The 27,871-nt window shown below is 41.3% G+C and overlaps 1 protein-coding gene across 3 annotated transcripts in view; it reads right to left on the bottom strand.

The window, feature by feature from the left end:
- The window catches only part of enah (ENAH actin regulator), a 50,750-nt gene that overhangs the window by 5,653 nt on the left and 17,226 nt on the right, over positions 1–27,871 (bottom strand). For 2 of the 3 annotated variants that reach the window (XM_088324868.1, XM_088324869.1), the window contains exons 2-8: positions 25,767–25,932; positions 24,180–24,357; positions 17,108–17,180; positions 6,480–6,697; positions 2,455–2,574; positions 692–999; positions 495–622 (exon numbers count right to left, since the gene is read on the bottom strand). In XM_088324868.1, coding sequence (XP_088180994.1) covers positions 495–622; positions 692–999; positions 2,455–2,574; positions 6,480–6,697; positions 17,108–17,180; positions 24,180–24,357; positions 25,767–25,932 — 1,191 coding nt within the window. Of the gene's footprint in view, positions 1–494; positions 623–691; positions 1,000–2,454; positions 3,139–6,479; positions 6,698–17,107; positions 17,181–24,179; positions 24,358–25,766; positions 25,933–27,871 lie in introns of all 3 variants that reach the window. The other variant, XM_088324867.1, reaches the window with a different exon arrangement.

The raw sequence follows: 27,871 nt of genomic DNA, 5'->3' as shown, positions 1-27,871 counted from the left end.
AAAAGACAAAAATAAAAAGCAAGAAAAAAATAAAAAGGAATAGAGAAAAAGAAGAGAAAATAAAATAAACAATGTAACAGAGAAGAAAACTAAGAAACCAAAAAGGAAAAAAAGAGAAAAAGAGGTAAAAAGAAAGAAAGAAAAAAGGAAAATAAGAAACATAAAAGGAGAAAAAAGAGAAGAGAAAAAAAACTGAATAATGAACATGAAAGGGAAAAAAACGAGAGAAAAATTAAAAAAAGCAGATAATAAAGTAAAGAAAAAGGGAACATGATGGAAAAGGAATTGAAAAAAAGAAAATATTAATTAAAGAGCAAAAAGGAAAGAAAAAAAGAAAACAAGCAGAGCAAAAAAAATGCAGAAAATACATTTTTTGGGGTAACCTTAACAGCAAGATGGGGCACAATCGAGTCAGCCTCATTCTACGTCAAATAAAGACAATTTTTTTCACGAAATAACACACACTGTCCCTTTAAATAAGAAAGGCGAGCTACCTTCTTGCCAGCAAGGCGCTCATCTCTTCCATGAGGCCGCTGCCGCCAGGTAGAAGGCCGTTGCCTCTCGACTCCGACTTGGCCCCGCCCGTTCCGGGTGAGGCGGCCCCCGGGCTGGCCTCGTCGCCCTGAAACAAAAGCGACCCCCGATATTTATATATTCTGATCGATAAACGATAGACGTGTCACGTGCTCACCCTGGACACTTTTCGCAGTTTGGCTCCGGCGAGGGCGGCGGCCAATCCCGAGGCCGGACGCTCCTCCGCGGGGGAGAAGAAGCTGGGGGGGAGGGGAGGCGCCGGAGGAGGCGTGGGGGCCCCGACGAGGGGAGAGGGCCCGGGCGGGGCGGTGGGGGTCACGGCCGGGCTTAGAGCGGGGAGGGGAGGAGGGGGAGGCGGCGGCGGGGGTGCAGAAGGTGTGGTAGGGGTGGCTGCGGCTGATGGCAGAGGCGGAGGTGGGGGAGGTGTGGGCGTGGCTGGACTAAGCCCCGCCCCCTGTACAACATCTATGAGGGATGACACCAAAAAAATGCAATTTAGTAATTCATATACAGGGTTAGGGAGGGTTACTTTAACTGGATTACTTTCAATTACTTTTGGATTATTCCAATACCAAATATGCTAATAAAAGACAAAAGAAACTATATATGAATAAAATGAGTACATTTTGTGCAGGCTCGGGGAGTTATGGAATACATGGAACGTCAAAAATGATGTTGGCAAGCTGTTTGGATTGATTTTCATTTTGTTTCTGTCGCATTTGATGTTCGTTTTGCCGGAGATCAAAGAGATCAAAGCCAGGAGAGAAAGCTTACCGCATGTTGTGAGTCATCATTTTATTCATATTTAGTTTCTTTTGTCTTTTATGAGCATATTTGGTATTAGAGTAATCCAAAAGTAATTGAAAGTAATCAAGTTAAAGTAACCCTAACCAACCCTGTTCATATATACGGTAATCCTTCACTGTATCGCAATTTACTTTTCACAGTCAAGCTATATGGCGGATTTTCATCGTGCATTGTATTCTCCATTCTGATTGGCTAAACAATCACCCCGCCCCTCGTTTTTTTTTTTTTGAGGGGAAGTTTTTGGGTCGTTTGGGGTATTTTTTAAGGTCATTTTTGGGTTGTGTCCCTAACATTTAAAGAGCTGTCTCATTTTTTTCTCTTTTACTTATGTATTTATTTTATCCATCAAGATTGTTATTGAATTTAATGAGACCCAAATTGCAGTTTGGGACATTTTTTCGTAATTCTTTATGTTTTTTTTATTTTTGGGTCTTGGCACTCCAGTTCCACATTTTACAGTGAGGATAAGGAAAACAAAGAGATAAAGGTACAAAGAAGATATTTTAACTGTCTTTGTTGAATAGGATTTGTTTTCCTCCGGAGGGGGGGGGGGGGGGGGGGGGGGTATGAGGGGGTGAGGGACAGATGTTTGATATTACTGTACACACGGTCTAGTGTTTTTTCCCTAATTGCTCAGTCCACGTGTTGAATGGATTTGGGAAGTACAGTCCTTAAACATGCCCGATTAAAGTCGCCGGCGACGATAAAAGCTACGTTGGGGTGTGCAAGCTGCTATTTATGGATAGCAGCGGGCAGGAGATTTAGCGCTATGCTAACGTTAGCATCCGGTGGAACGTTAGCATCCGGTGAAACGTAAACAGCAAGCACAATGACCACAGTTAGCTCTCTCGGTCAGGTCAGGTTACTGAGCCAGACTTATGAAATGTGTTCGCCTTTTTCGAGTCATTTTATAATCGTTTTTTTTTTGGAGTCATTTTTGTGGGTGTTGTTGAGTTATTATTCAATAGACTTTTTTCTTCGAGTATTTATGAAACAAATAAAAGTTTCTTTTTTTCACCTTTTGACAGTCACAGCACCTTTTTGGAAGAAAACCCTTGCGAAAAACAAGGGATCAATGTATTTTGAACGCAACGTGTGACGATGCGAACTTACCTTGAGAAGAGGGCTGCAGGGAAGATCCGGGCCGCACAGACTCCGCCTCCTGGCTGGCCGGCGATTCCGATTGGCCCAGATTGAGGCTCAGCTGCTCGGCGAAAGCTGCCGGCGATGGAGCTGTAGAGGGAAAATCGGGAGCGTGGGATGAGGAAGGGGAAGACGAGACGGAGGAAAAAGGATGGGGCTGCATGGGGGAGGAAAGGGGAGGCGGAGTGGGCGGGGGCGGGGTCGGGCAGGACAGGCCCACCGGGTGGTTACCCGGGGTTACCGTAACTGGGGAAGGTGCGGGAAAAGTAGGAGGGCCGTTGGTGGACGGCGACGGGGGTTTGTGGGTAAGCGGGGGCGTGGCTACGACGGGGACGAGTGGGCGGGGCCCCGTCGCCTTCCCTGGGGGACTGCTGATCATGACCGGGGGCGACGGCGGCAAGGGGGTGAAATTGTGAGCGGGGCACACTGGTAACTTGGGTGCTGGGCCAGGGGCGGGCGGTCTCCTTGGGACGGTGGCGTAGTGGGGGAGGACGGGCTGGAAGGCGGAGCCTAGCGAGGTGGAAAATCGGGAGGCCGAGTGCCTGAGGGGTGGGGTGGGGGGCGTGGCAAAGTTCAGCGATGATGGCGAGGTGGGCGTGGACCACGTTCTGCTACACGTTTCAGGAGCCGGGCCAACCGGGGCGCTTTCGGACGCTACCCGGGGACGGCGGGTGAGGGGGGGAGACAGATGGGAGGAAGGGGAAAGAGGAAAAAGAACGCAGCAGATAAAGCAAGAGAAAAGAGGAGAAAGACTCAAACCACAGCAGAGCTTCGTTAGTAGACAGAAAAGAGGGCGGAGCTTGATACGACCGCACCCACTCCTACGGATTTCTCCATATCGTTTTAGCTTTTAAAGGGAAATGGCGATCAAACAAAAATTTACTTCAGAAGTTTCTTCTTCATATTTCCAACAATCCTCTGGTTGCCCTACACTTGGTCCCTAACCCTAGCCTTAACCCTAACTTTAGCACTAACTCTATCCTAACCCGAAACCCTGACCCTGGACCTAGCCTTTACCCAAACCCTCAAGTCTAACCCTTAACATATCCTAAATCCAGCCCTAACTTAATAGCCTAAACCCCTAGGCCCTAAGCCTAGATCTAACCTCTTCAGCCCTTACCTGTGCAGCCCTAACCTTTAATCCTATCCTCGATCCAGCTCTAACCCTCCAGCCTTTAACATTAACCCTAGCCTAGTGTTAACCATAGCCGTCCAACCCTTACCCTAGTCCTAACCTTTAACACCAACTTCTTACCCTAAACCTATCAGTCTTTTAAGCCTCGCCCTTAACCCTAACCCTATCCCAGTCCTAGCCCTGAGCCTCTACTATTAACCCCTCAACTTAGATCGAGCCTTAACCCCCAAACCTTGACCCAAGCCAAGTCCTAGCCTTCTAACCCTCACTCTAGACCTAACCCTAAACTCCAACCTTTTACCTTAAACTCCCAAACCTAACCTTAGCGTAGTCCTAGCCCCAAGCCAATCCCTAAATGTTACTCTACTTCTAACCCCAGACCCATACCCTTAAGCCATTAACCCTAGCCTAGTCCTAGCCCTAAACGGAAGCCCTCCAACCCTTAGTCTAGTCCTAACCTTTAACACCAACCTCTTACCCTAAACCCATCTCTGTCCTTTAAGCCTCACCCTTAACCCTAACCCTATCCTAGTCCTGACCCTCTAGTATTAACCCCTCAACATAGATCTAGCCTTAACCCCTAACCCCCAAACTTTGACCCAAGTCTTCTAACACTCATTCTAGTCCTAAACCTAAACACCAACCTTTTACACCTAAAACCCCCAAACCTAACCTTAGCGTAGTCCTAGCTTTAAACCAAGCCCTAACTGTTACCCTAGTTTTAGAAATGCTATTTAGACTGAAACAATACAAAACGATGGGCTTTGGAGAGAAAATGCCAAACATTGATGACGGATGGACAGACATTTCCTATTTAAAACTACAGATGTCCGAGTTGCCAACCGAAGCCGAAATCGCGACCTTGCTTTGCAGACCTACGGTCCAGTGTTCGAAATCCAAAGGCCGCCCTGAAACGAACGTGGCCTGTTTCTCGTCCGTCCGAAAGAATTTGCTCCCCGCCCCCCGCCGCCGACCCCTCCGAGCGTTTTCCCAGATGTATTTTTAGCGCGTGAGTAAGCGTCCGACGGCGTTGGACTTCATGCGCGCTCGTGCGTGCCGAACAACGCGCCGGCCTCTGTCGGCTTCTTCTTACTGCAAATGGCGCAGTACGGAAAATATTCTGAACAGGGAATCGGCTTACTCTAATCTCCACGACGACCAGGGATGGGTAGGGTTACTTTAACTTGATGAATTTCAATTACTTTTAGATTACTCCAATATCAAATATGCTAATAAAAGACAAAAGAAACTAAATAGGAATAAAATGATGACTGACAACACGTGGTAAGCTTTCTCTCCTGGATTTGATCTCTTTGATCTCCGGCAAAACAAACATCAAATGCGACAGAAACAAATTGAAAATCAATCCAAACAGCTTGCCAACCTCATTTTTGCCGTTCCATGTATTCCGTTACTCCCCAAGCCTGTCATTTTATTCATATTTGGTTTCTCTTGTCTTTTATTAGCATAATTGGTATTGGAGTAATCCAAAAGTAATCGAAAGTAATCCAGTTAAAGTAACCCTACCCATCCCTGACGACGACAGACAAAAATCGAGATGGATGCTGTGTATTATTGAATGCCTTCTAGTAGGAAAAACTGCATTTGCTCAAAAAACAACAATATCTATTTAAGAATATAAGCAAAATTACACAAATATCATATATAAACGTGCAGAAATGAAAACGTTTTCACGGCATGAACCTCAGCTCGACATAATTGTCAGCCATTTTGCTGCTACGGGTACCCCAAAAAATCACAAAAGCCATGTAAAAAAAAAAGGAGAAAAATGTTGCAGTTTGGTCACTAGTTTTGTGTGCGTCCTCGTGTTTTTTAGAACCCGTTTTCGCGACATAATATGGCGACATCTATTGGTGAATTATTACACAATATCCCTTTAATTTCAAACCGGAAAATAATTATTCAGTTCTTAAGTGCATAGAATAGGCATAAATTAAGTTTACAGTTAAAATTGCTTTTTTTTTTTTATTGATTCCAACATCATACACACTAGCCCTTTATGCAAACCGTAGAATTTATTGTTCAATATTTGAGTGCACAATTTAAGCTTAAATCAACTAAATTAATCTAAAATGGAAACACATTTTTTTACATTTTCTTTTATTAGAACGTACTGAATATCGTTTATAATGGAAATTAGATGTTGCACTTAGGAATGAACCCGAATAAAATACTTAAAAAACAAAAAAAACATTAAAAAAAAAAAGAATATTAGGATAGATAAATATATTTTCAGAGTAGTGGTTCTATAGACTGTCCTAATTTGTAAGTGCATTAGAAAAGAGTGCAAATAAAATAATTATTTTTATTGCATTAGCAGCAAGGTATTTTCAAAATAAAAGAAAATACAAATGATACATTTTTCTATTCTTTTGGTGTTTGTATTAAAGGGACAGTGTGTATTATGTAGCACCTTCTAGTGGTAAAAAACAACACTATTGATTTGAATAAAAGGCAAAAATACCTGAGCCATCAAATAAATGTGCATTTCAAGATAAGAATAATGAAAAAAACTTTTCAATACAGGAAGAGCGTTTACAGTTTTGATTGCGCGTTTAGTAGATTCTTTTTTTGCATTATTAATTTATTTCAATTTCATTTAGGTATTTTTACTCTCATTTAGGCTGCAAATCAAAGATCTCGCATCTATTTTTGACATGTCACAAGAGAAGGACCTAGACGTCAGCTCATTTCAATGACAGTATCTGCCTCTTTTTTTTCACCGATATGGAGGGATAAAACATTTCCGCCTTAGAAAATGTGAGTAAGCCCAAATGTTAGTTTGCAGAAGCTTGTGAGGACAGGATCGAGGCGGAGGTTACAATCGAAGGCAACTCACCGGCATTGGAGCCTCGTCTCCCCCGTTGCAATTCCTGCTGCTCCTTCTCTCGTTCCTTCTCCTTCTCTTCTTGCTCCCTTCTCTCCTTCTCTTGTCGTTCTTGCAACTCTCGCTCCAGGCGCTCCTGACGTTCTCGCTCTTGACATTCGCGTTCCTGACGCTCGCGTTCCTGACGCTCGCGTTCCGCCTCCTTCTGCCGCTGCAGTTCCTGCAGCTGCCTGCAGGGGGGAGCAAAGAGCAAAACACTATTAAAACTACAACAAAATCCTCATGAGTCGGAATATCCAGTGGGGAAAAAAATGAGTGGACGAAAAGTTGATCCGCGTGACCTAGTTTCGGCCAATCATGACATAACACAACAAACTCTCCATATTATTATATAACACTAGCTAGCAGGCAAAAACTGTTATGTAATCAAAATTGAGGCAGACAGGACACTTGTCCTTTACTCAGAAAACAACTACCTAGCGAAATCAAATAATACATGCATAATTCAAGCTTGTGCAACCGAAAAAAAGACGCATTAAGGAGGATGCAATCCACCGAATTGCACTTGATCTCGGCCTCTTAATTGAGGGTAGTACATAATGTAACCACTGAGGGGCAGCAGAGGGTAGCGCTCGTGTGGCTGTTGGGTTGAATCTCGGGTACAAACCCAAATTTGCTTTTCTAATCCTGTTTTAAATAAGAAAACTGCAGTTACACTACAACAGATACTCAAAATATATCTTACAGCGCGTTATGGCTAAAGCTAGTTAGGATTAGAGAATTAGGGTAAGAGGGCTTGGACATGGGTAGGGTTAGGGTTAACGGCTTAAGGGTTAAACTTGAGGGTTAAGGGTTATGGCTATGGTTAGCACTAGTGGGTTAGAGGACTATGGCTAGAGAGGACTAAACGGTTAGAAGGTTAGGGCTGGAAATTAGTTAGCATTAATGGTTAGGTTGAAGGGGAAACCATGAAAGATATGCTTAAAGGGACAGCGTGTAATATTTAGTGTTTGCTAGTGGTTCAGTAAAAAAACAAAACACTGATTTGAATAGTAGGCAAAAACCTGTAAAATATCACACCAATGTTCATTTTTGTTTAAAAAACAAATCATAGGTGGAGAAATGCGTAGTTCTTTTACATTGTGGAATCCATACCTAGTCCTCGCCACCATGGCATCTTGCTGCTACGCAGTGGTCATTATGCACTGGTTTTCCTTTGCATTAGACAACATTGCCCTCTACTGGTCAAATATTACACACTGGGCTTTAAGGGTTAGGGTTAAGGGTGAGGGCTATGGGTGAGAGGGTTATGATTAGATTTATGGGGAACGTTTAAGAGGTGGTGTTAAGAGTTGGCCTATGGTTAGCATTAATGAATTAGAGAGTAATGACTAGGTCTAAAGGTTAGGATAATAGAGTTGGGACTAGGCCCAGGTTTAGGATCGGAGAGTTAGGGTTAGAGGGTTATGCCTAGGACTAAAATAGAGTTACGGTTAATGGTTAGGCTCAAAGGGAGGTCTTAAGGGTTAGCATTAAGGGTTATGACTAGGACTAGGTTTAGGTTTAGGATTATGGAGTTAGGGTTAGAGGGTCATGGATAGGACTAGAATAGTGTAATGGTTAATGGTTTGGCTTAAGGGGAAAGCTTAAGGCAGACCTGGGCACTCCGGTCCTGGAGGGCCGCATGTTCTGCATGATTTTTGAGGTTTCTCTGATCCAATACAGGTGATTCCAATCACCAGTATCGTTAACGAGAACTTGCTAGCTTGCTAACGAGGTTATAATTTGTATCACCTGAGTTAAAGAAGAGCAAACTTCAAAATCTGGCAGGACGTGCGGCCCTCCAGGACCGGAGTGCCCAGGTCTGGCTTAAGGGTTAGGGATGAGGTTTAGAGCTATGGTTAGTGAGTTAGAGGGTTATGACTAGGTTGGGATAAGGGGGTTAGGACTAGGCCTACATTGAAGATTAGAGAGTTATGCTTAGTAGGTAAAGGCTAGGATGAAGTTAGGGTTAGGGTTAGTGGGAATTCTGCAGAACTGTTTGTGTTAAGCAGTCATCTCCATTGACAAGTTTGCGTGAAGAGCCCAACAAACAACCGAGTATTTGGCAAACAGGCTGAGATTTTTCTCCACCGCTCGGAGCATTCCGGATCCTCGCAAAATGGGGGCCAAACCGCTTCCCGAGGAGGTTTGCAACAATGCACTTTTGTTTTCAGATTTTGTATTTTTTTTATATTTGATGATGATGAGCAGAACTGCTTTCAGGAAATAAGACAGAAATCACAATTGCTGCAGGAACATCTGATGTCTCAACTCTAACATACCTTCTTCTTGAAAGATCAGAGAGGCACTATAAACAGATTTTATGATGAAAAATAAAAAGGGAAGTGGACGGGACAAGTATTCCTGTCAAGGAAACGACATGCTGATTTCATTGGAAACGGACTCATATTAAAAAAGAAAAATAAATCAGGAAGTGACCGTCAAAATAGTTTCATTTCGAGGCAGCTGTTCTCTTTTATTTTGTAAGCCAAAATTGAATTCTACAGACTAATCTGGACGAAAGGAATAATGTCAGTCGTTTTCCCAAGTGTTTTATGTTAAACGTGTATTTTTTAAGTGCATTGTGATTGAGTTTTTGGGGAATGATGAAATAATAAGTAAAAACATTCATCATTTTTATGCATTTGGTATTACATTTGTTTCAACTCAGCTTGCAATGAAGATTGCTTATAATACCAAGTTTTTTTTTCTTTTTTTCTTTTATCAAATTAAAAAGGGCGATATGAAAACATTTTCAATATCCAGTTGTCAAAATTAATGCTACATTTGCTTCTACTCTGCTTGCAATGAAGAATGCTTGTAATAGAACTTTTTTTTCTCCGTTTGGTAAAAAAAAAAAAAAATAATTTTCACTATACAATCATCAAAATTAATTTGACATTTGTTTTTATTCTGCTTGCAATGAACAATGTTTGTAATGCCAGCGGTGTTTATTTTTGTTTTTGTGAAATACAAAGGGAGGTATAATAATAAGAAAATTTAATGTTTAGAATAAATTTATCAAATTGTATATACTGGTTGCACTGAAGAATGCTTATAATGCTGGGGTAGTTCTATTTATTGTTGATTAAATGCTTGAAAATAAGAATTTTTGTAATGCCAGGATAGTTCTATGTTTTGTTTACGAAATACTTGTAAAGAAGAGAGCTTGCAAAGCAGAATTCAGATTCAGATTCAGATTCAGATCTACTTTATAGTAGTTTTATTTATTTATTTATTTAATAAATGCTTGCAAATAAGAATGCTTACAATGCCAGAGTTCGGAAATGTCAAGTAAAGTCATTTTTATTTGTATAGCCCTTATCACATGCTGACTAACATTTGCAAAGCAGAATGCTTTCATGTCCAGGGTAGTTCTATTTTTGATATGTAAATGCTATCAAAGAAGCTCGTTTATAATTGCATGGATGTAATATACGTGTCATCAGTGTTTGCATAGTCACTACTAGCCAATCATAGATAGATAGAGATAGATAGATAGATACTTTATTCATCCCCGAAGGGAAATTCACTTTTCCAGCAGCATCCCTAAGCTGAGAACAATCGAAAATAACTGAGAACAATCGAAAATAACACGGGAGCTGCTGGAGTGGCTGCCATTCGTGACGGCGCCGGAGAAACGATTCAATTTGAATCATGTACAAACAAACAAACAATTGAATCATGTACAAGAAACGATTCAATCTGAATCATGTACAAACAAACAAACAATTGAATCATGTACAACAAACAAACAAATCATGTCACGGTTCTTTGATTCCCACACCCTAGGGTTGATCTACTTTTTAAAACCTAGGAGCTTTCAATAAAAGGCTGGTGAGGGTTTTGTACTGTTCTCTCTTGTTCTTGCAAAATCAAATTTCATGAATGTCTTCCCTCTTTGTTTGCAGTGTTTGTCAAAGTAAAAAATAAAATTTATAATAAAAGCCCTTTGGAAAAACTTAAAGATGGCACCAAAGCCAACTCGATGGAAAAAGGAAATGTACGATTTGTTGCCGAGAAGAACTTTTGATTTAAAGGAGACCGTCTTGGTCCGAGTTCACGTGACCTTGAAACTCCCCAAGGGCGAGATCGGTACCCGCCGCTGCCAAAAAGTCCACAGGAGATTTCCTCACACTTGGGAAAAGCTTTACGCGTTCATGAAGCCGTGCAGACGGAATACAAAACGGGAAGCGCCACAAAGGAGACACTGTCCTAACCAGGACGGCGGCAGAACTGGCAAGGACTGCATAGTAACGGGACTTCCCTACCGATACCTCATAAAACCCCGCTTCTGGAGACTACTTTCTTGAAAATAGCATTCTCCAGCTTCTGGAGAATATCAGAACTTCTCTGTTGGTTTCTTATCTATTATAGAAATCCAAGCCAATGCTTCTTTAAACTACTGCAAAGACACCCAGGTGCATTTTTATTTTATTTTGTACAGTGGAACCTAACAAATCGGAGTCCGAACAAAAAATTCGAGAAATTCTTGGTTCGTTGTTCGAACAAAAATCGGAGTTCGACCGCTGGGGTGGATGTTTCACATCACATTTTTTTACTCCTTTTAATTTTCTCAGGTGCAATTGCACCTCCAATACACTAGGGGACGTCCGAGATGAAAAAAATGTGTAGCATTTCTATGTTAACCAAGTTACATAATTAATTTTTCCATAATTTTCTTAACATATATCCATTGATAGCACAGCGGCGCAGTGGTTAGCGCATGTGCGGCACAGTTCATGTCATGGGGACCTCCTGCGTGGGTTCAAATCCAGCTCCAGACTTCCTGTGCGGAGTTTGTATGTTCTCCCCGTGCTTGCGTGGGTTTCCTACCACATTCCAAAAACATGCATTTCAGGTTCATTGGCCGGCCCAAATTGTCCCTAGGTGTGAATGAGCGAGTGAGTTGTCTGTCCCTGTGTGCCCTACGATTGGCTGGCAACAAGTTCAGGGTGTCCCCTGCCCACTGCCCGGAGATGGCTGGGCTGGGCTCCAGCCCCCCCGCGACCCTAATGAGGATAAGCGGTACAGCTAATGAGAGATGAGAGGTATCCGTTAATACAAAAATATTTCATGTAGCTGATGTTATGTTTTACTAATTATTTTGTTGTTGTTGTGCTTTACTTGACTTGGCGGTTTTGGTGACAAAAATAAAGTCGCTGTCTTGCTGCTAGCACATTATTTGTGCTATTTTGAGCATTTCCCATCTATGATCTACGATCTTTTTGTGTCAATGGGGACTCATTTAAATAATATTGATTGCTCTAAAGCAAAGTGCATTCAATCTTTCAATCTCAGAGACTGCTGATCTTTTGATTTTTATTTACTCGTTTAAATGTATATTGTATTTTTAATCGGGCAGCACGGCGGCGCAGTGGTTAGCGCGTGTGCGGCACAGTTCTGAGGTCATGAGATCGAACCTCCTGTGTGGAGTTTGCATGTTCTCCCCGTGCTTGCGTGTGTGCCCTGCGATTGGCTGGCAACCAGTTGAGGGTATCCCCTGCCCACTGCCCGAAGATAGCTGGGATGAGCTCCAGCACCCCGCGACCCTACTGAGGATAAGCGGTACAAGATAACAGATGGATGTATGTATGTATTTTTAATCATCGATAATATATAAACACATAAAAAATAAAAAATCTGAGGAGCTGTTTGGGAGTCAAAAGAGCCGCTATTTTCAACAAGCTGAGCCAAAAACACTGTTTTCTAAATAGAGCTGTCCTCTTGGGTGCGACCGGTAGGCGCCGGTGACGCTTCATGTAACAACACTGTAATAATTTCTTCATTTAATGAGTGTTTTTTAGAGTCAGAGTGCCAAGAAATATGGCAATGGCAACAATTTCAAGCATGTCCAAGTACATCTCCCAAAGTTCAAGCATTTAAGGATTTCAAGCACCCGTATAAAGCCTGTGCATCGGATTATGGGAGCGTTCATAATGGGAAAATACTTCACTTCTATTCATGATACAAGTGCTCTGATACTGAATGGCGCACGTGCCTTGCCTAAAAAGAATAGATCCCTCGTTCCTTTCGAGAGGCATTCTCACCTGTACTCATTGAAACTTCTATTAAATCAAATGAAAACTACATGGGGTTAAATGTAACATTCTACCGATTCGGCGGGTGTGGGAAAAATAACTGAAGGATGTGAAAAGCTCTGTTCGACTGACATCGAGCTTGTCCGGGGGGCAAGCGTCGCCTGGGTAACCGTTGCCGAGGGAGCGGGAAACAGCCCGGCTAGCAAGACTTTCACTTCGGTTTCCGGGGGGATAAAAATGAATGAATGCACATTTACAACATGAAACAGAGCGCCAAACTGTTTTTAAAGAGACAGTGTCTATGAGTTGTCAAATAGATGTAGCTATTTTGTGTAGAGCAACTGAAAAGGAGTGCTAAAAAGCACAAGAATACAAACTACTGAGACTTGAAGTGACTGAAACACAATATTTTGTTGAGGGTTCTTTGTCCCCAGCCTTTGGCGAAGAAAAAGGGGTGAAGTACAAAGAAAAAAAACATAACTAAAGAATATAGGGGAAAAAGGAAAAATGACCCCCCCCCAAAAAAAATACAAATAATTGAAAAATGAAAAAAAAAAAACTTAAGTTATTGGAAAAGTAAAAGAAAAATGAATGAAAAAGAGCCAATGGAAGATAAATAAATGAAATGAATGAAAAAGGGGTAAAAAAAGAAAAAAGAAAAAAAACACAAAAAACAAGGATAAAGAAAAAGAAAAATAGGAAAAAAGAGATCTAAACACTAGATGACGATGATGCCCTGCAAATGCGAGTTGACTTTTTCGTTTTCTAAAAAAAAAAAAAAAAAAAAAAAAGTGAAAACATTTAAGATGTAGATGTTTTTTTCTTGAAATGGGTCGCAGCTTGTAATTCAGGTAGTAGTTTGGGTCCTGAAGTTAGACCAGTTGAGAACCAGTGATTTAAATGAATCAATATTTTTTACACACCGTCATCCTTAAAGGAATAAGGAAATTTACCAGAAGTTCCAATTATTTATCCATTCATGAATGCATCACAGGGGCTCCATTCAAGGAGTAAACCAAAAACACGATCGAGTCCATATTATGCCCGATACTTGAGCCTGGGAATCGCACATCTGCTCAATAATACACACTGCCAGTGTTCCCTCTAAGCTGCGCGCGTGCGCAATTGCGCACTGCTCGCACATTCTCAGCGCACAAGGAAATCTAGCCAGCGCACAAAAATCAGGGCTCAAAATGACTAATTAAGAAGTGACTCAAGTCAAAGTTACAGTGCATGAAGGTCAAAATTAACGGGTTCCCATGACGTTGTGTCCTAAATGCGGTATTTTGAAGTCGAGTCGAAGGAGAAAGAAGTTGAGTAGAGTTAGTAGAGTTTGTCGGGGAACCGGCTTCTTCGGCGCGGCTCACTAAAAGGAACCGGCTCTTTCGGGTCCTGAACGGCTCTTCGGGTTGTTTTTGCTTATTTAATCCCAACATGACCAAATATTATGTAAACTTATGCACAAAATGACTTAAAGGAAGGGGGGAATAGAACAAAAAAAAAGAAAAAAATACCAAAATGAAAAAGTAGTGAAAAGCTGAGAAAAAAAAGAAACAAAAGGAAGAGAAAAAAAGAAAAAATTAGAAAAAAGCCAGAAAAAAAGAAAAGAAAGAAATGTAGGAAAAAAGTAAATAAAGAACAAAAAGAAAAAAGTAACAGCTCAGAAAAAATAAACACAATGAGATTTTTTTAAAGGAATTTTAAAAAAAAGATAGAAAAAACAGGGGAAAGGAAGAAAAAGTTTGAGTTGCATTCAAATAATTTCCAATGATATCAAGTGAATCTTGTTGCCAACATTGTACTTTCACTCAAAAATGTGATGAAGTACAGTTCTGTATCTTACAGCCGACTCAATAAGCCCCCAAAAATGTTAATATTATGCAACAAAATATATCAGGAAATAAAAAGAAATGGATATCTTGTGAAAGAATTGTAAGAACAAATGACGTTTGTAGGCAATAGTACATGAGTCAATTCATTCAAAAGAGAAAAATAATTTTGCATTGCCGGAAACTCAGCAAAATGTAAGTTGATGTCAAGTTTCGGACATGTTTGATAATGATTTAGTTGCCAAACTTGGGATTACTGTTGCTCACTGTTGTTTCAAGCGCTGCTCACTGACTTTGTGTGAACGCTCAGACCCGTGGAAAATAACAGCGGACATTGCACACTGCCCCTTTAAAACTCTTCGCTGTTTAATTTCATTTCATTTCATTTGTCAGTTTTGGTTTTTTTGGAAGGAGAAAAAAAATTCAGGGTCTGTCATTCATCCCAGATGTTCTTCGCTAGTCTGGAAAAAGAACAGAAGTGGGACATTTCCGAAAATGAGCAAGAACAAAAGGGGGGAAAGAAAAAAGGGGGCGCGCATTCCTCCACTTCCTGAAACATCGGCAAAGACGCCAAGTCATGTTTAAGGAATGCGTGGCGATCGAAACGTGCCTGGCGCATGACGACGACTCGGCTTTTTTCGATCGTGACATCATCGCTTCAGAAATCTGACGAGGTCAAATGTGGTCTGTGAGTCACCGTGGCGACCAGAAGAACGTGATGACTTCACCAGTCTCAAGTTTCAACATCTAACAATGTTATTTCAAAAATGGGTCAAAAATAATCTTTAAAATAGAGCAAAGTGTCAAATGAATCCCAATTAATGTCCTATTCCAAAATTAAGTTCTACCTGTGAGTGACCGCGACGACGAGGAGAACTCTTATTCGGCCAAAGAACGTCATCACTCATCAGAAGTTTCAGCATCTAACAATGTCCATTATTTTTTAAAAATGGGTCAAAAATAACCACAAAAAAATAGAGCAAACCATCAATTGGATCCATAGTTTCATCCAATTCCGAATAAAGTGCAGCCTGTGAACAAGAAGAACTCATATTTGTCGCCAAATGTGAGGTCATCTAGTTCTTAAGTTTCAACATCTAACAATGGCTGTTATGAAAAAAGTTGGGTCCAAAAAAATCACCACTTTAATCCAAATTTTGTGCAAGCTTTTTGAGATTGTTTTACACCTGGGGTGACCAAATTTGGGCCAGGGCGCACACGGTAGAACACCCCAAAATCAGTGTCTTAAAATACATGAAGAATTTCTTAAATCACTCAGTGCCATTTTACGGGACCATTTTTAGTGGTCCACTGAGCTTATAGTGACCCTACTTGTAGTAACAAGAGCCAAGAAGACAACCACAGGTTCGAGAGCGTTCTCCATCCGGGCCCTGGTGCTGTGGAATGCTCTTCCCCCTGAGATTCCATCTGCAACCTCAGTGGGAATGTTTCAATCCAAGCTTAAAACACACTTCTACTCTATAGCATATGAATAACCAAAATTTTATGTTGACAATTTCTGTTTATTATTTGTTATTGCAATATCCATTGCAGCCTGGTCATCCTAGAAGGGTGATTACCTCATGTGGAGTTCCTTCTAAAGATTTCTCTATTTCCCTCATGTTGAGGTTTTTAAGTTTTACCTTGCCCTCATGTAGATTTTAGATCAGGGGATGGCGTCATGATAGTCTGTAATAGTAGTCTGTGGTTTGCAATAATCTGTGCAGCCCTTTGAGACTCTTTGTGATTAAGGGCGTCACAAATAAACAGGACTTGACTTAATAACATAGCAATGACACAAGTTATTTTTAAAATGCATATAAAACTAGTAACCCTTTGCGCTGATCAATAACAAATTAGTATCCTGTTTTACACCAGTTGATGTCATTTTGGGTGCACTCATTTTTACTCAGTTCTTTAGCACAAAGTACCCATTTTTGGTGGCCGTTTAATAGGATCAACTAATCTTGATAAAGGATTCAGTTTTTGGGGTTGCTTTGTACAATTTGACCCAATTTTGTTCATATTACTTAATAATGCAAACAACACTATCACTTGTTGGTGATAGGAATGAGTGGAGAGGTGTTGTAAAAGGATAGTGGGATGTTTGGACGCGTTCTAAGGGATGGGCAGGGCACCTGTATGATGCGGCAGGGGTAAACCAGTGAAAGCTGTCGGGCCCTGCTGTTGAACAGAAGAGTGTTGGGTCACCCTGACCCGAGTGACACGGCCGCTTTCTTGTGTCCAGTTTCATCTGGAGGGACAGAAGCATGACCGGCTTGGGTGCCGAGATGCTTAACTGGTTGGGTGTTTGGGCAACTGTGTTTGCCATGGTCCACAAAATTTTGTGTGTGTTTTTTGCTACTTTTTCCCTTTTTCTTTTGTTTTTGTATATGATTGTATGTGCTTGTCTTGCTGTCGGTCACCCCTCTTGAGGGATATGACCAAGGTAGATACATAGATAGATAGACTTAATAATGAACAACCCAACTTAGGGATAGTTAATTGAACAAATGTTGCCATTTATTTTCTTTAAAAAAAAAGAACAAAACCACCAATTTTAGGGTGTTTTTGAGTCAACTTAACCTCAATTGGGTTATTTCGGACCCAAGTGTGAATGAGGCCACTTGACAATTATATCTTAATGCTAATGAAGAAGACGCAAAGTTCAGCATCCCACAAGGCCTCCCATTAAGATTTCAAGACCAAATTGAAGACTCTGTCCTACCTTTTTCTAAGGTCCACTTCTTCCGGTGCAGGTCCATTCTGAACATTGGGGGACTGTCTAGGCAACGTTGGACCTGGAAAAGGAACACATACAGGTGAGCGACCGCTTCCGGCACATCCTTGCTCTTCACCGAGCTGGGCTTTGAGCAGAATCCTGCCAAAAGGCCAGGCAACTGTCATTAGCTCTTGCTAATTTGTGCTAAATGGAAGCAGGAGCAGATGGAGCCCCGCGGCGGCGCCTCCACAAATACGAGGATCTCGCCAAGCAGATGGCGTGAAGGCCAACGCTGACGATCGATATGACAAAACCATCTCCGGCTCAAGCCAACTGCTCCGTCCCTTGATAGAATTTAGCCAACTGGCAACTGCTGGGCGTCTTTTTTTTTTCCACAAATAGGACTCGGCACATGTTGACACCCCAAAATGAGTTCTGAATAAAAGATCAACAGAAAAAGTTGATTTGCTGGATTCCCCAGACTTTTACTCCTGGAGACTTATTAACACATCATTATATCATCGAGTTTATTTTTTTATGACTGGTACTGTATATCACTTCACATGTTATTTTGACACTAAACCACAAGAGGGCGCTCTATTCCTGTGTTGCTCCTTTCAACCTTGACGTAAAAGCGGAAGGAGAAAGCCGGCGTATCGTCTACCTCTGGGACCTACCGGGAGTTGTTCAAGAGTGAAATTAGATAGATAGATGGATAGATGAATAGACACTTTCTTCATCCCCGTAGGGAAATTCACACTTCCAGCCGTATCCTTGTGTATAAAAAGATGATAAATATATAGAAAACAAAAATACCCAATATAACGTTTTGCTACAGAGTATTTAAATAGTGCTACAGAAAATACACACTGTCATAAAAGGGTAATATGCAAATGTGGGGGTGGGGTTTCATGTGGGCTTTTACTCCCCCGGGTGGAGTTAAAGAGCCTCATGGCATGAAGAGGAAATCATCTCCTCAGTCCAAGATAAAGATTCCATCGGATTCAGTGATTGGAAATGTGTAGTTAATAGTTTGGTAATTTTGTCCTTAGTACAAGAGCATGATATGCACTTTCTTATAATGTTAAGATATCGTGGTATCTATTTCATTTTATTTTAAATTGTCTTTCAAGATGACATGTATGTTTTTGGTGTTGGATTAAATGTGACTCATACATGTTTCGTCCTTCTTAATTATACATTTTGTAGATTTTTCGCCAGGTGAGACTTAAATCTTGGAGCGACTTAAAGTCCGGAAGATATTTATTTCCTGTAGTTATTTTGACTCTACTACAGGAAGTAACTGGCATTGAAAACCATATTGGTTCAGTCTATTCAAACATCCTCGTTGACACATAGCATCCTCACCGTCAACTGCTTCTGTTGTTATGCCTTCGACCCCATTGTCTAAGTTTCCAAAGATATTCCTTCGTTGATAAAAATTCGTGTTAGCTATTTCATTCGAATTGCTAATTCCTTCTTGTTTTTTGTCGATCAATTGTGATGCGGTGTCAGACTCGCTGTATTTTTAGCGTACGTTTCAGTTTTACTCCGTTTTGGAATGAAGAGGATCTTGGACGCCAATCTTGACTCACTTTTTTCTAAGCTGATGCTAATTTGAGTACCACACACAGACAAGGAGAGCATGACATAGACCGTTTGGAGCCTTTCCCTCATCGTCTTTCACTTCCTACTAATCGAGTTGGTGTCAGTCCTAATGGAACTCATTCGGTACTCAAAACAACCGGCAGAAAGGAGATGGAAAGCTCAGTCTGTCTTTTTCAGGCAAAAGTACTTTCAGATAGCGCAATTAAGTCACAAACGCTAGCTCAATTACCATCCCGTCAATCATCACTGAGAAGAAGAAACGCGAATCCTCCATACATACAAGAAGGCAAAGGAAGCGTCGGCCTTTTCTGGCAGCAGACGTAGCGCCATAGTCCGTGTGGGGTCCCGTCGGGGGCACTTGGGGGTCTAGCAGCAAATTCCATTTCCCAAAACCGGAGCCCAGTTGTCAGTTCCTCACGAGCTCAGGTTCTCCGCTCACAAATTACATTTCGAGCACCTCTTGATGGATGATTGAGCCTTCCTAAGTGGCCAATTGCGGGAGAGGCATCCGTTCTGGGTGCGGTTTCTCCCCTCCAGTGGAGGACGGTTGATGGACAAAAAAGAAAGAAGAATGCAAGGGATCCAGAGACAAAGTAACAAGAGGAGAGAGAGAACGTATGATCTCCACCGGATGAGCTGACGTCATCCATAATTCATACAGGAAGACATAAATAATGTGCTGGATATGAAACCCCTGCGCTTGCCATTTTAAAAGTGCACGCTGACTGAAAATATATTTATTTTGGACCCAATTGTCTGTGATAAGTTGAAAGTTTAGTAGACGCTCAAAATGAGGACAGAAGATATACATGGATTTTGAACTTGCGAGGAGAACACGGGAGAGCCTTCCACTGACTAATTGGCGCAGAATTGGGCATATGTAAAGTGAATCGTTTCATGTTTTGGACAATAAAAGCAGCTTTCAATTTCTTGTTTCTGTGATGTAAGTTGTATTAAATGTAAGCTCATGTTCACTGTTGAGATACTTTATAATGAAGACCACAGAACAAACTGCAAACACCCCAAAACCACTCAGAGCAATTGGATTGGGTGGGCGGATCTTTGCAGACAGCGCAAGGCACTCTCTTCTCTCTCTCCCTCAGTGCAATCTACGCCGAAGGTAAATACGGCTATATCCTTATCGTATGAACTATTTTGTGACATTTTTACAAAAAACTCTGATTGCACCTTGTTTTGAAACCATTATTTAGGACAAAAATGAAAAAAAATGAGCCTCAACATTTTTAAGTAACCGAGGTAGGGAAACAAGTAGTATATAAGTAGTACATTAATACTGATGAGGGACACAGGCACTGGTATTATTCTCATTTTATATTTGATCAAATCAAATGACACACATTGAAAGAAAATGTGATGAAGAATTAGCTTTTGTCTGGAGAGTGTGTTTAGCGGTTTTGTTGAATTTTGTCTTAAAATCTATGGTGTGGCTCTTTTATACGATTCTTTTTTTTTTTTAATATTTTTGCTTTTAAGGCTCTTAAGTTCCTGATGCCTGGTTTATAGTTTAGTACACACTCAAAGTAAGGAGGGATGGAATCTATGGGGTTTGAACTTGCAAGGAGAACAGGGGAGAGCTCAAACCTCAGATGAGAAATTCCAACCTTTCCTGAAAGCCCTAAGCCCTTTTTTTATTAAATCTCCTCGGTTACAAAAGCAGATCCGCTCTAAACCTAAAGTGTGTGGTATGCAAAGAACAGCAACATGATTGGCCAGTAGTGACAATGACGTAAGCGGTGCGAAATAGTCAAAACAACAAAAAACCATGCACAACAGTGACCAAAATAACAAACTGGCATCCAAAGTAATCTCCTTTGCAAGTGTCCAATAGTAAAAAACAGAATCAACTTATCACCCCGACACAGTTTCGTGAGTGTGAACATATTCACGGGTAACTTTACCCGGACTTGACGCGCAGTTTTATTTAGATGGCTAAGTCTAACTTCCAAACGTCAAAATAAAGATCATAACGTCATGGCACGCGAGGTCGTCGGCTAAAAAAAAAAAAAGACTCTTACGAGCGCGAACTCGCAATCAATCTGCAATGTAAGGAGCGTGGCCTGTTGCCACTCTCCAAATGAAAGTCCATCAAAAATCATGAGGCTGCCCTCAATCATCTCCAGAAGTGATGACAAGTTCCAGATGTAAATACATCATTTCAAAACTATTTTCAAGATTAGTCCACAATGAAATTGAAAGATCCAATTTCAAAGAGGCAGTTAATGACAACATCATAGAGACCTTAGCAAGCTCACAGGATAGCTTTACACGGTAATCAACACAGCCCTGAAATCATAGGCTCCCCTCTGCCCGGTCTGGAGGGCATTGGCAACAACATATTTCCAGACCAATCTGACCACCTCTTTGACCAAATTCTCCAAATCGTCACCATTTATACTTCTCAATGAGGCCCAAAAGAAACTTACAGAGTCATCAACATAGCCCGGGTATTCATGGGCAGTTCTCTGCCCAGTCTGGAGGACATTAGGGACAAAATTATTGAGGAATTCTCTCAACTCCTCTTTGACCAAACTCTCCAAATTGTCACAATGTTTGCTTCTCAATGGTGGCAGAAAAACCTTAGAGATTCATCAACATGGCAAGGGAAATCATGACTGCTTTCTTCCAGTTTGAGGGACATTGCCAATAACATATTTGCGGACTCCTTTCCCCGCTTCTTTGACCAATACCTCAAAATAGTCAAAATATTTGCTGACAATAAGGCCATAAAAGCCTTACAAAGTGTCATCAACAGAGCCTGGGAAATCATGGGCTGCTTTACCCAATCTGTAGGACATTCCTAACATATTTATGGAGACCTCTCCTCACCTTTTTGACCAAATTCTCCAAATCCTCAACGTTCCTGCTCCTTAAAGAGGCTACAAAAACCATACAGAGAGTCATCAACACACCCCAGAAAACCATGGGCTACTTTTTACCCAGTTTGGAGGACATTGTTGTCAACAACTTCTGCCATATTGCATTACAGTGTGGTATGCTGGGAGCACAACTGCAAACAGAAGACACTTACTGTGAATGTAATTAAAACAACTGAACGGTAAAAAACGTTGTAAAGATAGATGTATGATTCTAGATCAGGCATGTGCCAGTTGGATGACTTAAACTAGCCTGTCATATATTTTCTGAGTATGTCAAAAGAAAGAAGCGAACCCCTCGCTCATTTCTACCAAAAAATTATGATTTTTAAGATAAATAAGAACTGAATTCTCATTCCTGCCACTAGAGGGCAGTAAATGTGTAAACAAACTTCTGTCCAGCATTTGGCAGTGATGATTCAGTCAAAATAGTAATTACAATGATCAGATCAAAGTTAAAGATGTATCCATTGATAGTCAAAAAACTCGCCAAAGTCTACATTTTTATTTGCCGACGTCGATTGAATGGAAAGACTAAGACCCGCCTTTTAAAGGCACAGGCACATCAAAATAAAACTGGAAGTTGTACTCACTGGCCAGGTAGATCTGAGCACGGCTTATCTTCTGATGCTCCTCCGCGAAGATCTTAACTCTTGCCACGGCGGGCATGTTGAAGATATTTTGTTTTTGTCCGACCCGATCGCTAGCTTACGAGAAATGAATCAGTCCCGCGACATTCTCTGACTAGCAATAGCGTCACACTTTCACACGACAGTATTTTCCTCCCGGTTTCTGTCCGGCGATGTCCGAAGTCCCACACTTGTCTCGGCTCAAGAAGAAAAAAAATAAAAAAGCGGCGAGAGGGTGGAGTGGGCTTCCTCCGGTTTGTTCACATGTGAGCGTGATGCAAACTCTAAAAATATTGACTCGTAGCTTACGAGCACATGAGCCGGATGTCAAAATGGTGGCTTGTTTCTATGGGCTTGGAGAGGATTCTCGGGGTGCCAACAGCCGGCTCGGGTTTCAAACCCTCTTTCGTAAATAAATGTCTAAATGGAGCCCGTGACAGGCGGCGCCCTAAATAAATGGTGATCCCGGGTGCACACCCTTTTCATGGCTAAATTCAAGCACTTTTGAAGGACTTTCAAAGCAAATTTTCCCAATTTTTCCAGTACCATTGATCAAAAGAACGAGAGCTTAAACCTTAGTTCCAAACCCAAACTCTAGCCCCAACCTTATGTTGGAACACTGTAATCGATTTAAAACCCCAACGGGCAGCCCAAACCCTAGCGCTACATCCAACCCGAGCTGCCACCAAAGCCCTAACCCTGATTCAAATTGCAACCCTAGCTCGAAACCGTTTTTGGAACCCTACACTCAGTTTAGAACCCTAACATAGAGCTCAAACTCTGGCTTCTTGGCGCTAACCCATTTCAAATTGTAAAGCTAGCTTGAAACGTACTTTGCAAGCATAAATTCAGTTTAGAACAGTAAGATGGAGCTAAAACCCTAGTTCCTAAACCTCAACCTACACCTAACTCTAGTTGTAAACCTAGCCCCATCCCTATTTCAGAACCATTTGCACTTTGACTTCATTTTCAGAAGAGATAGAGGGAGAGAGATATAGAAAGATATAGAGATATAGAAAGATATAGGGAGAAAGAGAGATAGAGAGAGAGAGAGAGAGATATAGAAAGATAGAGATATACAAAGATATAGAAAGATATAGAAATATATAGAAAGATATAGGGATATAGAGAGATAGAGAGATAGATGGATACTTTATTCATCCCCGTAGGTTAATTCACACTTACAGCAGTATCCTTGTGTTGAAAAATAAAATAAAAAAATAAAAGATATAGAATACAAAAATACCCAATATAACGTGGTCATATAGAGTATTTAAATAGTGCTACGGAAAATACACACTGTCATTAAAAATAGGGTAATGTGCAAATGTGGGGGTGGGGTTTAATGTGGGCTTTTACTACCCTGGGTGGAGTTAAAGAGCCTCATGGCATGAGGAAGAAATAATCTCCTCATTATTGTGCGATTGAAGGTATTTTAGTCGTCGTGATGACATTGTAATCATGGATTTTTGTAAAAAGTAATATACAAATAATATTACTTATTTATATGCTGTTTAAGTTTTTATTGTAGTTATTTGATAATAAATAAAACAAAACTCAAGTATTTGTGCTGTGCTTGTCATAATCATAAGTAATTCACTTCTTCAATGATCATGACTACCCTGTATTTACGCTTAACGATACCAAAATAACAACCACGGCGACACCTAGTGGCAACTCATCACTCGTGTACATTTGTCCATGACCGAGTGGACACAAAATCATGATACATGATAAGATAAGTATCAATATAAATAAATGACAAAATTAAAGACTAATTGCGTAAATGCGTGAATAAATTGCATCAACGACATATATCTAGGCATTACCTGTACGTGATTTATTTATGTGTTCATTTCTTTATATGGCATAATCCCCGGCTGGTAATCCTGGTGGAAATCCTGCTCACTGTTTTCAATCATCTGCAGAAAAGAACGGGGGTCTTACTGGTCTCCTGCGAGTTGAGCACCTCCAGGGCGTGCATCATGGCGCTGGCGAAAACGTTGGCGTCCTCCTTGCTCCCGAAATTCAGGCCGTAAACCTGCCGGGCGTCTCGCCATTGGTGGAAAGTTGGCGTGGCCTGGTTGTACTTTAGACCCTTGGGGATGGCGCAGTTGATCACCACCTAGGGGGGGAGAACAGATCAGACTTCATCACAAAAGAACGTCCGCGGGGGGCAAATCCCCTCAGAAGACGGATTTGGGGGGCTACCGAGGACGGACTTTTTTTCATCCCTTCATTTCCTGAGACCGCGTCTGGTGCATCAAAAACAGTGGAATTAAACCGAAAGAAAAAGCTTGAATTTGATACCTTCTGAAGGGTTTGGATGTGTAAAAAAAACAAAACTCGACATTTTTGTTCTGCTCGTATTTATCAGAGGAAATCCACGTGTAAACCTTTACGAGCAGATGCAAGCGGAAGAGTTGGAACGTGCCCCGAAACTTCCATTAAAGAGGAAAATCCACAATGTGCCTCTTCTTGGAAAAATGCATCATAAAGGCTAAATTACAGGCTGCAAGTGTTTGGCGAGCGGACGTCCTTCATGCAGACTTTAAAGGCACCGTATGTAAAATTTTCCGTCAGCGATATAAAAACCAATTGGACGAGCCGTTCAAAATATAATCATATGTTGAGTCCTGTAGTCCTTCATTTAGTTCGGGTCACGGTGAACGGAGAAATCTGTGATTTTGACCCTCTTCCCGCTCCCCTTTTCATCATGCACTCTGCCCCGGCTCACAACAATAGTCGACTGGGGATAATGGATCCCGGTCAAAACAATCAGATCATTTTAGGCGAGCCTGAAGCAAAATAAAAAGCAGTCTGCCGTCCTGCTCTCAGCAATAGTCGACGCGATAATGGATTGTTAGCTGCAGAGGTGCACCTCATTCTGGCCCGCCTCAAGACAGAAATGCCTCTGCCGGTCTCCACTTGCAGCGATCAGGGATAAAGGGTCGCAGCCACACTAGTGCACATTATTTTAAGAGTAAATAATGGCAAAAAAAGATCAACCAACCCCGACAAAAGTGCGCCCTACTGGTCCCTGCATGCAACAATATGTGATTAGGGATAGTGGATTGTGGCTGCAGAGGTGCACCTCATTCCAGAATGGCACATTTCAAGACAGAAATGGTTCTGCCTGTCTCCACATGCAGTGATCAAGGATAAAGGGTTGCAACGACACTAATGCACATTATTTTAGGAGTAAATAATGGCAAATAAAGATCAGCCTTCCCCGACAAAAGTGCGCCCTACTGGTCCATGCTTGCAACAATAAGCGATTAGGGATAATGGATTGTGGCCGAACCAGTGCAGTTCATTTTAGGCAGAAATAACAGCAAAAAAAGCCTCCTGGTATGGCAAAAGTGTGCTCTGCTGTTCCCTTCTTGCAGCTATTTACAATTAGGGATAATGGATCACTTTAGCGTCCAGAACCCGAAAAAAAAGTGTTCTGCGATGGTGCATCCAATAAATTACAAATAGTGAGGCAAGACAATATTTGCTAAATATAGTTGCTAACAAAGGAATTGTTCCCACCTGGTGGTCTTGTATCTTGCGTCCCACCACACGGAAGGCGTTATTGCCCGTGTGGTGGTAGATGTGGACTCTACTGAAGCCGGTGGAGCCCCCTGCTGGCACCCACTTCTTGTTGCCGTCGTCGTAAACCATCACGGCCGCCCGTGCCTGGCAGATGCTCTGCTCGCTGAATGGCACACAAAAGCAAACGATCAAAAAAATAATCAATCACATCTTATTTACTATTGAGGATTGAGATGTTTCCAAATGTCTTATCATGGTCACTTTTGAGATCACAAAATTCTAGTGTTAAGAATTCTTCAAATGGCCTCATTGTAGCATTTGTTAGCATGATAATGACTGGAAATGAGGTCGATTAGCACCAAGAGTTAACTTAGTTATACTCAGGGTTGGGTAGGGTTACTTTAACTTGATTACTTTCAATTACTTTTGGATGACTCCAATACCCAATATGCTAATAAAAGACAAAAGAAACTAAATATGAATAAAATGACTCATTTTTGTGCAGGCTTGGGGAGTAACGGAATACACGGAACGGCAAAAATGATGTTGGCAAGCTGTTTGGATCGATTTTCATTTTGTTTCTGTCGCATTTTATGTTAGTTTTGCCGGAAATCAGAGATCAAAGCCAGGAGAGAAAGCTTACCACGTGTTGTGAGTCATCATTTTATTCCTATTTAGTTTCTTTTGTCTTTTATTAGCATATTTGTTATTGGAGTCATCCAAGTCATTGAAAGTAATCAAGTTAAAGTAACCCTACCCAACCCTGGTTGGTCAGTTAATAAAATTAACATAATCCCTCTCAATTTTTCAAACATTTGGGTGGTTATTTTCTTTAGATACAAGTCTCTGCACTTTAGGCCATTAAATAAAATAATAAAGATACACGTGTAACCAATTCAGGGTGAAAAACACGTAGCTATTCATTTTTAACATCCGTTTTTCCCCACGGGACACACCAAGGTTGCTCTTTATTATTCAAATCCTTTAAAGGATTTGCTAGCAGAGCACTGAAAAAAACCATCCAACAGGCGTCATCTCCACCAGATGGTCGAAGACCAAAAGAAAAACAAAAAGACGGGAGGAGAGATTGCGCCGGTAAATCCGAACCCGACGGGAAAAACACCTGCGGTGCGACAAAGCGGCAATTGTCTCGAGCGGCTAAAAATAGCAACCGATATGATGTGCAAAACGAGGAATGCAAGCGTGGCGGGACAATATCCAGGACACCAGCAATACTCGATAAAATTGACGTCAGACAAGCCTCACTGGCTACGACTTACAAGTCGAGTTAGCTAGTTAGCTCGTCATTGTCTCATTAAAGCCATGATGGCTCTAGCTGTAATTAACGACCCAGTGCGGTGAAGCGCCCGGCTCGTTTTAATGAAGACTCGCAATCCTCCTGGATTCAATTAGCGAGCGGAAAAAAAAAACCTACGTTAACTCCGGGGAGGATATGGTTTGATTCCAATCAACCCGTGGGACCTTTCGCTGACGGGGCTCGTAAAACAATGTCAAGTTTATTGATAGGGGGGAAGGTTTAGATCATGAAAAACGAATACGTATGTACGGAAGAACGTGGATATGAGCACAATCCGGGAAATAGACGAACTGAAACAAGGTTGTACGAGCGATAACGGAATGATCTTAAGCGGTCAGAGTTTACCCCAGCTAGGAAATGCAACCACTACTGTCACAGTCTTGTTCCATGGACAGACTGAGGAGATCATTTCTTCCTCATGCCATGAGGCTCTTTAACTTCACCCGGGGGAGTAAAAGCCCACATTAAACCCCAACCCCATATTTGCATATTACCCTATTTTATTAGTGTGTATTTTCCGTAGCACTATTTAAATACTATTTTTGTATTCTATATCTTATTATATTATTTTATCTTAAAACAAGGATACTGCTGGAAGTGTGAATTTCCCTATCTAACAAGAATAAGTCAGGTTAGAACAGTCAGAGGAGGCAAGTGAGGCTGGGTAAAGATACATTAGATGGTTATATTTATTCCATGTTAACATTTTCTCTCATTTATCTTCACAATGTTTCGAAGTCAGTAAATTTTAACATTATATGATTCATTTAATGAATAAGGTATT

The sequence above is a fragment of the Urocampus carinirostris genome, chromosome 20 (assembly GCF_059441175.1).
Source record: "Urocampus carinirostris isolate Australia breed hairy pipefish chromosome 20, RoL_Ucar_1.0, whole genome shotgun sequence".
NCBI classification, from domain to species: domain Eukaryota; kingdom Metazoa; phylum Chordata; class Actinopteri; order Syngnathiformes; family Syngnathidae; genus Urocampus; species Urocampus carinirostris.
This window is presented reverse-complemented; position numbering and strand designations above follow the sequence as displayed.